General features: G+C 38.2%; 1 protein-coding gene across 1 annotated transcript in view; it reads left to right on the top strand.

The window, feature by feature from the left end:
• The window catches only part of LOC308564069 (phospholipid-transporting ATPase FetA-like), a gene marked incomplete at its 3' end in the record, with an annotated part of 36,890 nt that extends 24,720 nt beyond the window's left edge, over positions 1-12,170 (top strand). The window contains exons 9-14 of the mRNA XM_081151775.1: positions 578-650; positions 1,025-1,095; positions 2,150-2,232; positions 2,918-3,076; positions 5,683-5,771; positions 12,138-12,170. Of these exons, the coding sequence (XP_081007901.1) occupies positions 578-650; positions 1,025-1,095; positions 2,150-2,232; positions 2,918-3,076; positions 5,683-5,771; positions 12,138-12,170 (508 nt within the window). The remainder of the gene's footprint in view (positions 1-577; positions 651-1,024; positions 1,096-2,149; positions 2,233-2,917; positions 3,077-5,682; positions 5,772-12,137) is intronic.
• Between the last annotated feature and the right edge of the window lie 511 nt (positions 12,171-12,681).

Here is a 12,681-nt window from a genome sequence, read left to right as displayed (position 1 = left end):
GTTTTAAAAAACATACATTTAAAAACTTATGTATGTAAGCTTTTACATAAGCTTTTAAATCTCTAGGAGAAGTCAGAGTGTTGTAGTGTCATGTTCTGCTGGTAAAAAATCATGGCATACAGAATGCCAGAGGACTAACAAAAGTGAATGTCAAATCAAGACATAATAAAACACTCAGATATTTTTCTCCAAAGCTTATAGCTACTACCCTATTATCACCCTGATTTGAAAATTAGAAACAAAATAAATGTATTGAGATTTATCTGCATAGAGATGATACTTGAAACCAAAGGAAAGAGGTTTAAGGATATATAAATAGTGATTTTGTAACAAGGACATATGTTTATATTATAATGTTCAAAGAAAATTGAATTTGTAATAAGATTTAAATACATATAACCCTGGAATTTTTAAAAATAGAATGGGCCCCATTCTTGACTGTGGCAATGATGCATCACAAACTGGTTTGGTTCTCCTCGGATCCTTGACTTCATCTCAGCTTCTTTTCCCCTTGATTGTCAAAACAGAACTTTGGGGGAATTCTCAGAACAGGCATTCAAGGGTTATTCTTTTACAGGATGGAGAACAAAAAATGGATGAATATCCAAGTGGGAAATATAATAAAATTAGAAAATAATCAGCCTGTCACGGTGAGTACCTCTTTGGGCTGTGGCTTTTTCTCTTGTGGCTTGAGTGGGTACAATGGAACCCTTTTAGCACTTCTACTACCACTGCTTTTGGTGACTTTCATCTGCCTCACTTTGAATCCAGAAATCAACAGTTTCTGTGATAAGAAAGTTGTTCTTGTCCATCTCTCACTATAGCTACAGGTAATGTGAGGCTAGTTTTGGGAGAGGGGTGTACGGTAGCCATGATGGGGCCTAGACAAAGAAAGTAAACCAAATGTCTATCAATTCTTAGGATGAACATCTATCTGTTCCTGAGGTAACTGCTCTTGTCACACTGTAATGTTAAAAGTCTGCCTTCCTGCTTTCCTTATCTTTTCTGACTTTTCTGACCACAGGCTGATATACTATTACTCTCTAGCAGTGAGCCCTACAGTATGACATATATAGAAACAGCAGAACTGGATGGGTAAGTGTTCCCTCCCAATGGCTCATTAAGGTGATTGAGCCAGTTTAGAGTGATTTTTCACTGAAGGAGAACATGATGCTAAGAATGAATTTTATTCTCAGGTGGAAGTACCAAAGAGGCTAGAAATATCCAGCTATGAGAAGATAGGAGGCCAGACTCTTGGGACCTCAAGTCTAAGGCTAAGCTCTTGACAGCAATAATTGAGCATTCACTGGGTATAGAATCTAGGCAAATAAACTCTATATTCTCCATCTCTAAACTGGAGACACGCTGTCTGTCTGTTTAATAATGTTGAGTGACAGTAAAGAGGTTAACAGAACTGTAAAATTTCAGAAGAGAGTTTCAAAGTTTCCAGGGGGGGTGGAAATGAGTTTGGAGGTAACTATTTACTGATAAAACACCATGTTCTATAAAGGATTTAAGGTAGAAATTGATTAGCATGCAAAAGCTAAGGTCTTAGGATGATAGAAGCCATCTTCAGAGAGCTTGTCCTGTAGAGTTTTGTATGGATCTGCAGCCTTACAACCACTCCTCCTGGTGCCCACAAGCTTTTTGAAATGTGGCTTCTATTTTTGCTTCTGTCTCTGTGCATTCCTGTATCCTCAAATGGTTAATTGAGATCCCCTCATGAGTCCTTTAAATATTTATGAAGTGACGGGTATGTTTACTTGAAGGTGTGTGCAGGTTTTTATCAGGACATGCTCCTTATTCTTGAAGAGAGGAGGTGCCTCTTCCATATTGTTTTGTGGTATCTCTTCAGCTTCTCTAGAGCATCTGTTCAGCAAGATCTCATAGATTGGTTAAAAGAATGGTGGTGTGTTGCAGTGAGAGAAGGGAGATAGTGTGCTTACATTAGCTTCCTTTTAGAACCATCCCACCTCGACACTGTCCTTGAGAGAGAATAGTGGGAGTAACTCTTATGGCTCAAACCAGTTGCCCAAGTTCTGTTGGCAACATCTATTTTCTAAAACTCCATGAAGAAGTAGGAGAAACTAGACCTGTACTGTTGTTGTATATGTACCCTGCATACTGGTAACTGTGTCCTTTACTCTAGTGAAACCAACCTGAAAGTGAAGCAGGCCATCCAGGTTACCAGTGAAATGGAAAACAACTTGAAGCTGCTTTCTGCCTTTGATGGTAAGTTAGCATGTAGGTTTGCCCACCCAAATTTTTATCAGTAGAGGACTGGTTAACTACAGTATGGTATATTCAATGAATTCTATATAGCTTTTTAAAAACAATATTCAAGTTGATATTTATTGACATTGAAAAAATACAACATATTAGTAAGTGGAGAAAATATTACAATATATATGTTTATGTGTACATGTATAGAAAAAATTGGAAGGATTTACTTCAAAAGGTTAATAGCACTTATCTCTAGGCAATGGGTGATTTTTACTTCTTTTAATATTTTATACATATTTACAAAGGGCATATTTTGCTTTACTAATCAGGAAAAAATCAAATTATTTTTATTTTGAAAAAAATACTAGGTTTGCTTTAAGTTTAGTAGTTTAATTTTTTCAGATTCAGAGCTCATATGATCTAGCAGTACTGATAGTGGTAAGTTATCATATGAGTTTTTCTCATCCATGACTCTCTCTGGATAACCCACATCACAAACAGAATTACTCTTCTCTGATGCCCAGAAACAATGGTCTGCCTTTCTAAAGCGAGTTGGTGAGAAATGGGCAGCATCTGGGTATAGATTTTGAAAGAGGGTGTTCTTTCCTCTTTTATATTAAGCCTCCTTCTATCCTGTTAGGAAAAGCCTAAAATTGCAGAGCCAGCACTCTTACTCCTTCATTTTTTTTTCCAGGAGAAGTGAGGTGTGAATCTCCCAATAACAAGTTGGGCAAATTCACAGGAATGCTGACTTATAAGGGAAAAAACTACATCCTGGACCATGACAAGCTGCTGCTCCGAGGATGCATCATCAGGAATACAGATTGGTGCTATGGCTTAGTGATTTATACTGGTACGTCTCCCTGGAGCCACAGTTAGACCCCCAGCCTGCTGGATTCAATTCATGGCCAAGCTATGGGTACTTAGGTTTCAGGGTATAGATATGGTACTCAGATATATACCAGAACACTATTGCTTTGAGACAGATAGAAAGGGAGGTGGGTGGGTGGATGGATGGATGGATGGATGGATGGATGGATGGATGACTTAAGAAAAAAAACCTTTTTTTTAGGAAAACAATGACTTTTTTTTCCAAGCAATGATTAGCTGCCAACATATCAACTCTGCCCTTGTTAGAAGAAGGCTTTGTGTTCCAAACCACAGGGCATTCATGAGTCTTTCCAATCATATCTGGACCCAAGAGAATGAATACATATAGAAGTACACATAGGATTGGCCTGTGAAAGGGGAGAGTGTATATGTGGACGACACTCATGAAGAGGGAGTAAATACAGTGCTCATTATGGAGAATACAAACTATAATGTGAAGGGTTTGTGCCAGAGAAAAGGCACATGTGAATCATTAGCAGTGGCCTCTCTTGAAATGTCACTTAGAACCATAGTCCCTTATACTTAGTGAGGGATTTTCTTGGGTTATGATGTGGTTCAGGAAAATGGAGGAACCTTCTCTGCTACCCTATGCCTTGGGAACAGTGGGCATTGCTGACAACAACCATAGGAAGACGGGGATTCTGAAGATAGAATCGAGGAAAATTTGCTACAGTGAATTCTACTCAACTCAGAGTCCCCCTTCTAGAGAATTTTCTCCTAGACCTGAGGATCCTAGATGCCTCACTTATGTGGAAAATAATGGAATCCAAACCCTAGAGCAGGGATAGGGAAACTTTTTGATGCCAAGGGCCATTTGGATATTTATAACGTCATTTGAGGGCCATACAAAATTATCAACTTAAAAATAGCTATGAAAAAAGCTCCTAGATTTATTGAATTTTGAGTCCCTCCTGCGGTTGCCTTGGCAGGGCCAGAACAAATGATTATGGCCTGTAGGCTGGACATTCCCCACCCCTGCCCTAGAGAGATGCTTAAGCATCCAGGGAGGCCTTGGTGAAACTTTCTTCATTGATTCTTGACCTATAAGTGACAGCTTCTAAGTTGCCTAGTCCCAAACTCAAAAGATTTGAAGTAGACTTATTTTTTTCACTGTACTTAAGCAGCTCCACACACACATTGCCACACATAAAAAGCTCATTTTTCAGCAAAGTATTTTCTCCCCAAAGCAGTGAGGTTGCAGTGAGGAGGTTGCCAACCAGCACAAATCTAGTTAAGGTTTCCCTCTGACTCTTGGTTGGTTTCATGGTAGTGAAAAATCTCTCTGGGGGCTTTGAGAAGCTCAGGACAGAGGAGAACTGATGCCACCTAAGAGCGTCTCAAGGGAGGCAGTGCAGAAATGAATTACTCTTCCTGCTACATTATGTGTACTGTAATCTCCACATTCCTCTTTTTTTTTTTTTTGTAATTAAGGATGGGTTACCTACCTGTCCTTTTTTTTCTTTCTTTCTTTTTAATATGTCTTTATTGATTTCAGAGAGAGAGGAAAGGAGGGGGATAGAGAAAGATAGAAACATCAATGATGAGAGAGTCATTGATTGGCTGCCTAGCCTGCAACCCGGGCTTGTGCCCTGTGTGGGAATCAAACCCCGATTGCCTGGATCCTAGGTTGATGCTCAACTGCTGAGCCACGTCCGGCCAGGCCACATTCCTCTTGAAAGCTGGGGTAGGGGCAGTCTTTCTATCAACAAGATACTGTGCCTTGTAGCTTTCAGTCTCTCAGCCAAACTTCTCATTAGTTCAGACCCTTTAAGGAATACTTAAGAGGAAAGAATGGCATAGCTTATGCACCACATTCTCAGAGTTTGTCCACATACCAGGGAAGTTCCAGCTCCCTCATATGTAAACATTGATGAAATTCCTTCATTAGAGTACATGTAAGAATAATAATCAGATGGTAAAAGGCCAGAGAAATTGCTACTTACACTATCTTCTAAACCTCTTATTTTCTCTGCAGCCATATCTCTCTGGTCAGTGATTTTCAACTCTAGTGCCTGTGGTCATTAAAAGCTTTTTACCTCTACTTACTATCTGCCCTGTCATGAAGAAATGTGGACTCTCTGTCTCTCAGCCCCAGAGAAGTCTCAGATCCCCAGCTTCCACCTCAGAAGAATTCACTGCCATTGCTGTTTCTTTTCTCCCTTTCCCAATTAGAAACTTTAAATAGAACCTCGTCCATCAGTGGGTTTCCTAAAAAAAAACCCTCTATCAGAAAATCCCTTTTCTAAGATAATTAACCCAGTGGTAATGGGAGAGAAACTTGCGACTCCTATTCTGATTTAGCTCATCTGTGAAAGACTACACATCTAAGGTGCCGCAATTAGAGGGGTTATCATTGCTACATTTTGCAGAGGTAGTTGGAATTATTCTTAGATACAAATTTTCTATTCTTTGAATTATTGGCTCCAACTATGAATCCTTTTCCAGGGCTTTATCCTAATACTGGAAAGAGGTTTGATTAGGTGATCATAAAGGTACATTCCAACCCAATTTCAAGCCTCTGAGTATATTCAATAATTCTAAGAGCTGATGTCTCCCTGTTTCACTTAGGGCCAGACACCAAATTAATGCAGAACAGTGGAAAGTCCTCCTTTAAACGGACACATATGGACCATCTCATGAATGTCCTTGTGCTCTGGGTAAGTTAAACACTTTTTTCTATTTCTTTATGAATAGACATACTTCCCTTCCGCGGGAGTAGCTGGTATTTCCAACTTGGAATTTAGTTGTTTGAAAGTCTCAAGCAGTCTTTAGGACCCCACATACTAATGTTGGAAGCAGAAAAGAACAGATCCAAGTGATAAGGAATTCTCTAGTGTATACTCTATTGTGGATGATAGTCATGATTTGTTTAAGGTGGATCAAGTACCCTGTTTTAGAAATTAAGATGTGTTTTTATTTTTTCACAACCAGTTTTGCTCATGACCACTTTAATGAAACCTTACTTGGCTAATAGAATACCTTACTTGAACTGATGATTTTCAAACTGTGTTTCCTTAGAGGAATCTAAGGGCTGCTGCAGGGAGAAGAGAGGCGATCAACTGAATTTTGTTCTGGCTTCCTCATTCTGAAGTTCTTGCTTCAAAAAGAGAAGCTTCACATTTATCTGTTTTGTAAGATTTCAGTTAGAAAATAGAAGATTCTGCTGCTAAGAAATTAAATTTGAAAAGCACCACAGCCCTAACTAAGGTTTGGCTCAGTGGTTAGAACATCGGCCTGCAGACTGAAGGTCCTAGGTTTGATTCTGGCCAAGGGCACGTACCTCGGTTGCAGTCTCGATCCCTGGTCCTGGTCAGGGTTCATGCAGGAGGCAGCCAATCGATGTTTCTCTCTCTGTCTCCTCCTTTCACTCTCTCTAAAAGCAATGGAAAAAATATCCTTGGGTGAGGATTTAAATAAATAAATAAATAATAAAAATAAAACATCCTTTTAAAAGGAAAGAAAAAAAAAGAAAAGCACTACAGTAGAAAATAATCAGCCTGATAATAGAAGTTTAAATTGAAGACTAATCAGTTACTTTATTCCCATGCTATCATATATAGGTTCTTTATTGTTGTTAGATATAGACATTAATTTCTTCATTTATACAACTTCTTTGCATAACGGAGCAGTTCCAGCACTGCCTATACTTAATTACAGTACAATTACTGTAAGAGAATTACAATTAATATCTCTTTTAGTTTTACTCTATTGCTTAGAATGTAAAAATTAAAAAATGCCTTTTCTTTCTGTATATTTCTCATAAATATCTGGATTATAAACTGCCTGTTCTCCATTATTTATTATGGGAAGAATCACGTTTCTTTTTCTAACTCCTTTGGATTTAGTAAATGGGTTTTAGAAAATGAGGAAAGTTTATTCAGCTTTGAGGCCAAAAACGCATATCCAGTCTTTCTCTTTCTACTGTTGTTTGCATAGCTTTCCACAGCTGAAATGAAGTGACATTTCCTGGTTTCTTAATGAGGGAGACAGTCACAGTTGAGAATTTAGAAAGGCAACATAGGCAAATATGCCTTCGATAATATTAAGAACATATATCATTACACATTAAGCTAGGTCATTTAGCCTAGGCCTGTCTTCAAAACAGGATGTCTGTCATATACATAGGAAGGTTCAACTACTTGTTTATCTATCTTAAGGGTAGTAATAATACTTGACATCTGTAGAGGGATTTTAACTTTTTAGAATATTTTCACATTACTCACTAACTGCAGCCTTGCTATATCCATGAACAGTAAGCAAGCAAATTGAGACACAGTAAAGATAAATATCATAAATAAAATTCCACAGAAAAATAATGGCAAAGACAGGTCTATGACTCATCAAGTCATCAAGTAATATTTACTAAGAATCTGTTATGTAGCCAATACATGCCAGATGTGGTGAGTGAGAATCATAAAGATGTATAAGACCTGGGTCCAGGCCTCAAGTGTTCATTTTTGGAGGATCAATATGTACCAGATACTTTACATACATGATTTTATTTAATTGTCACATCTATCTATCTAGGCATAACTTTTCAGGGTCTATACTATTTCTGCTATACTTGCTGTCTCCCTGGGGAGACAAAATTAAAACACATGACAAGCCCTGTTTAACATGGCAGATTGACCACATGTGAAGAACATAAAAATTAAAAAGAAGCCCGGCCAGTGTGGCTAAGCAGTTGAGTGTCAACCTAGGAACCAAAAGGTCACTGGGATGCCCAGGTTGCAGGCTCGATCCCCAGTAGGGGGCGTATAGGAGGCAGCTGATTGATGATGTTTCTCTCTCATCGATGTTTCTATCTCTCTATCCCTCTCCCTTCCTCTTTCTAAAAATCAATAAAAACGTATTTTTTTTTAAAGAAAGTTCTCTTTTTAAAAAATTAAAAAGATTCTAAAAGCTTCCAGGAAGAAATAAAAGGTCATATATAAGGATCAGGAATCAGATAGCATTGGCCTTCTCACCTGCAACAACAGAAATATCAATGCCCTCAAAATCTGCCAGAAAATTATTTGCAGCCTATAATTCTAAATCCAGTGAAACTATCAACAAAATGCTAATGTAAAGAAATTTCCCTATGTGCAAACTTAATAAAAATTTTACTCATCATGTATCCTCTCTTAGGAAGCTCCTAGTGTATAATTAAGCAAAACAAGAGAGTGACTCAAGAAAGTAGATACGGAAGCTAGGAAACATGGGAGCAGTGAAAGAAAGCCCTACGATGATAGCTGAGTAACAGAACTAGAGAACACCAGTGTAGATTAGAGCAGGAGTATAAAGGGATCTGCTCAGCCTCTCACAAGGTGGAGGCAGCAGAGAGGTGGTGTAAATGCCAGGAGCAGTTAAGCTGGTAGAGTAGTTGCTGTGAATTCCTATATTTGAGGTCATGCACTGTTTCCCTCAGAAAGTATGGAATATTATCTGGGGTACTCTGTTCACTTTGGGGCATCCAGTTTAAGACAGACATTGAGATTTCCTGTTGAAGCCTAATGAAATGACTGTAAAGAAGTACAAGCAGGAAATAAATACCTAACCGCCATGTCAGAGGATAAGGAACCATCAGCAGACCTGAAATGTTGATGAGTTTTTGGAAGGCAGAAAATAGATTATACTAATAGAGAAACCAGATAGTGAAAGTTTCAGTGGAAGTACATTCTTCTTGGTAGAGTTCAAGAGTAGCTCCATGCTAGAGTCAGCAGATATGGAGAGCAGGAGTGGAATGTGCGCTAATAATCAGGATAGTTAATTTTAAAATTGCCCACAAAACAATATGGGCAACAGTAGGCCCTCTGTACCATCCTATCACATACATATAGCAATAAGAAATGTATTCGTCTTCCAGTCCCAAACAAACAAAGTGCTATCTTCTAATATGGGTATCATCACTTAAGAATAAAAAACACTTTATTTTAAATTTGAGGGCTCAAGCTTGCCTGCAAGCTCCTTGTGTAATCCAGGGTGAAACCTGTAGAACAGCACATACTGCCTACCCACACAGAACTCATGATGCCATCCTCCCAGGCAAGGCAGTGGCCTATTGGGGAAACAAAACCAACCAAAGGAACAAACTACTCTTTTACTCATATTTTTCAGTGGACTAGCAGGAAATCAGAAGCATGAGAGGAGGGTAAGGATGAACAAATAGAGTAACAAGGAAGGGCATAGAAGCAGCAACAGGAGAACCTAGGCTGGGCCCCTTGGATCACTGGGAAGTCAGAAAAAAGGGGGCCTTGGAGATAAGTTCAGGGTAAGCCCAGGACAAGCTGCCCCTGCCCATTGCTCCCCTGGTTGCATGTCTTGTGGGGTCCCTTGGAATTTAGGAGATACATGCCTGTGGGGGAAGGAGAGGGGAAACGGATTGGCATGGGCATGCTTCCTGGAGGGAGAGAGCACTGGTACCTTGGATTTCATGGGTTTTAAGGGCTAGGTGTTTAGGGGAAGTCTTAGGGGAGGGTCAGTAGACTATTCATCAGCTTTATGCTGACGTACCAAAGTGAGATTTATTCTCTTAATTTGTCTGTCCTTGGGTGTGGTTATCAAATGGCATTAATTAGATTTCTGTTATCTGTCTCCCTGAGTAGAGTAATTTAAGCTATTTACTCTCTGGTTGGGGAGGAGAAGTATAAACCATTTACTCTTAAATGTCCTTAGTTTAAGGGACGATAGGATTTACTAGGTGGCTTCAAACTGCTGTTTAACTGTCTTAGTTTCCCTATTGTGCTTGTGCTGGAATTTTTCTAGCTTCTTACTAACCTATAACATATGCAAAGTCTTGTACACAGATGTTTAATGCTGCTTGTTTGTAATAGTCAAAAGCTAGAAACAACCCAAATGTCCAATAAAAACTAAATTAGTGAACAAATTGTGTGGTAGAATACTACTCAGCAATAAAAAGAAATGAGCAATTAGTAGATGCAAAAACATGGATGAATCCAAAAATAATTATGCTGAGTGAAAAAAGCCAGACAAAAAATATATATATATTATTCCATTTATAGTATTTTTTAAAATTTCCATCTTTATTAGGATATAATTGACATATAACATTGTGTAAGTTTAAGGTATACCACATAATGATTTGATATATGTATATAGTGTGAAATGATCACCATAATAAGGTTAGTTAGCACATCAATCACCTCACAAAGTTATAATTTTTTGTGGTAAGAATTTATAAGATCTCTCTTAGCAACTTTCAAATATACAATGATTGTTAACTATAGTCACCATACTGTACATTACCTCCCTGTGGGGAAAGTGAAAACACTTAGGTTTTCTTGCCACCTTCTCCCTGCGAAGGCCCCAGTTATGTACACATGATACAGCATAGTCATAACAGATGCCATGTTAGCTGACTAATAACGTCTGACCCATCTTTGGTTGGGGGCCACTATTGTTCTGGGTCGTATAAGACTGGCCAGGGACTTTCAGAGGTGCGGTTTGTCCCCTGTGTATGCTCAGCTGGCCGCCACCAGGAACAAGAGTGCGGTTTGTCTCTTGGCTGGCCGCAGCAGAATAAAGTCATGTCTCATCCTCCTTCAGCTCCACAGTTTTCCTTCAGACTGTCCGGATCTAGTGCGAACCTCCCCTGCATTGATTATTTGCATTACAATCCCCAAAACTTATAAATGGAAGTTTGTACCCTTTGACTACCTTCACCCATTCCCCCTCAACCAACCCTGACCTCTGACGACCACCAATCTGCTCTCTGTTTTTGTGAGTTTGTATTTTTTAGATTTCATATATAAGTGAAATTATACAGTATTGGTTTTTTCTGATTTATTTCACTTAGCATAATGCCCTCAAGGTTCATCCATGTTGTCACAGAATTTCCTTCTTTTATGGCTGAATAATATTCCATTATATGTATATATAATACCACATTTTCTTTATACATTCATCTGTTGATAGACACTTTTTTAAAGTTGTTTGCATTTCTTGGCTATTGTAAATAATGCTGCAGTGAACATAGGGCTGTAAATATCTCTTGAAGATAGTGATTTAATTTTCTTTGGATATGTTATAGAATAGTAAGAAGCTGGGAAAATTCCAGGACAAGCAGATTAGGGAAACTAAGACAGTTAAACATTAGTTTGCAGCTGATTGGTTTAGAAAAGATAGGATTTACTAGATGGCTGCAAAATGCTTGTCATCTAGATTTTCTAGAGGGCTGCAAACTGATATTTAACTATCTGTCTTAGTTTTCCTATTCCGCTTGTCTTGGAATCTTCCTAGCTTTTTACACCCAAAAGTGGACTTGCTGGTTTTATGCCAGTACCATACTGTTCTGATTACTTTAGCTTTGTAATATAGTTTGAAATCAGAAAGTTGTGTTGCATCAAGCTCAGTTCTCCTTTGTCAGGATTGCTTTGGCTATTTTGGGTCTTTTGTAGTTCCATACAAATTTTAGGATTGTTTTTTTATTTCTGTAAAAAATGTCATTGAAATCTTGATAGGGATTTCATTAAACCTATAGATAGCTTTGGGTAGTATGCACATTTTAACAATATTAACTCTCAATCTATGAACCCTATATAGGATATCTTTCCATTTTTTTGTGTTTTCTTCAATTTCTTTCATTAATATCTAAATCCCACTTGATTGTGGTATATGATTCTTTTAATGTGCTATTGAATTTGGTTTGCTACTATTTTGTTGAGAAGTTTTGCATCTATGTTCATTAGGAATATTGACCTGTAGCTTTCTTTTCTTGTAGTGTCCTTGTCTGGCTTTGGTACCAGGGCATTGCTGGCCTTGTAAAAGGAGTTCTGGAATATTATCTCCTCTCCCCAAAGTTCTTTTCTAGACATAGTTCTCAAATTTGTCTTATTTCTTTGCTTCCTTGCCCCTCCATGCCTTTCTCTCTCAACTTCATGGCAAGAAAGTTGCAGTTATCTGGAACAGTAATCTTGGGTAAAAAGGTATCTCTAATCTCAATTTTGCCTCGAGGTAAAATTCAGTTGGAAAGAATTATTGGGCCTTAAGTGCTTAAGATCTTAATCTTATCTCTTTCTCTTTAGTTTCTAAAAGTAAGGAACTTTGTCAGTCCTTAGATGACCCAAATTTCTCCCCCCCCCCTTTTTCCCCCATTTCTGTTTATAAATTGGCCAATTATTTCCCTAAACTCTTTCTTTTAATACTTTGTCAAAGGCAGTCAACACACACTAATATTCTAATTGTTTCTAACCACCTCCTTTAGAGCTATGTAGGCTCAGCAGGCACATGGTCTGTCTTTAAGTTTTACCAAATTCTGTACTGTTAACATGATTGCCATACTTTCAGCCTTTTATATCAATTTACCACCCACCCACCCCCAACTGCTAAGCCAATGCCACACATTTTAGACTTGTGTTAAAGCATTACCTTACTCCAATAATGGAGTGATTAAGAGATTGGGTTCTGGAACTGGTTCAAATCTGTCTCTCCTAATTAGTAGCTAAATGACTTTAGGCAAAATACTTTCCCACTCTTAATATCAAGTTCCTCATCTATTATTAAAAGAGGGGTGTTATAAATATTAAATAAAATAATATATGTAAAGCACTTAGCACAATTCCTGGCACT

The sequence above is a fragment of the Miniopterus schreibersii genome (assembly GCF_964146895.1).
Source record: "Miniopterus schreibersii genome assembly, chromosome: 11".
NCBI classification, from domain to species: Eukaryota; Metazoa; Chordata; class Mammalia; order Chiroptera; family Miniopteridae; genus Miniopterus; species Miniopterus schreibersii.
This window is presented reverse-complemented; position numbering and strand designations above follow the sequence as displayed.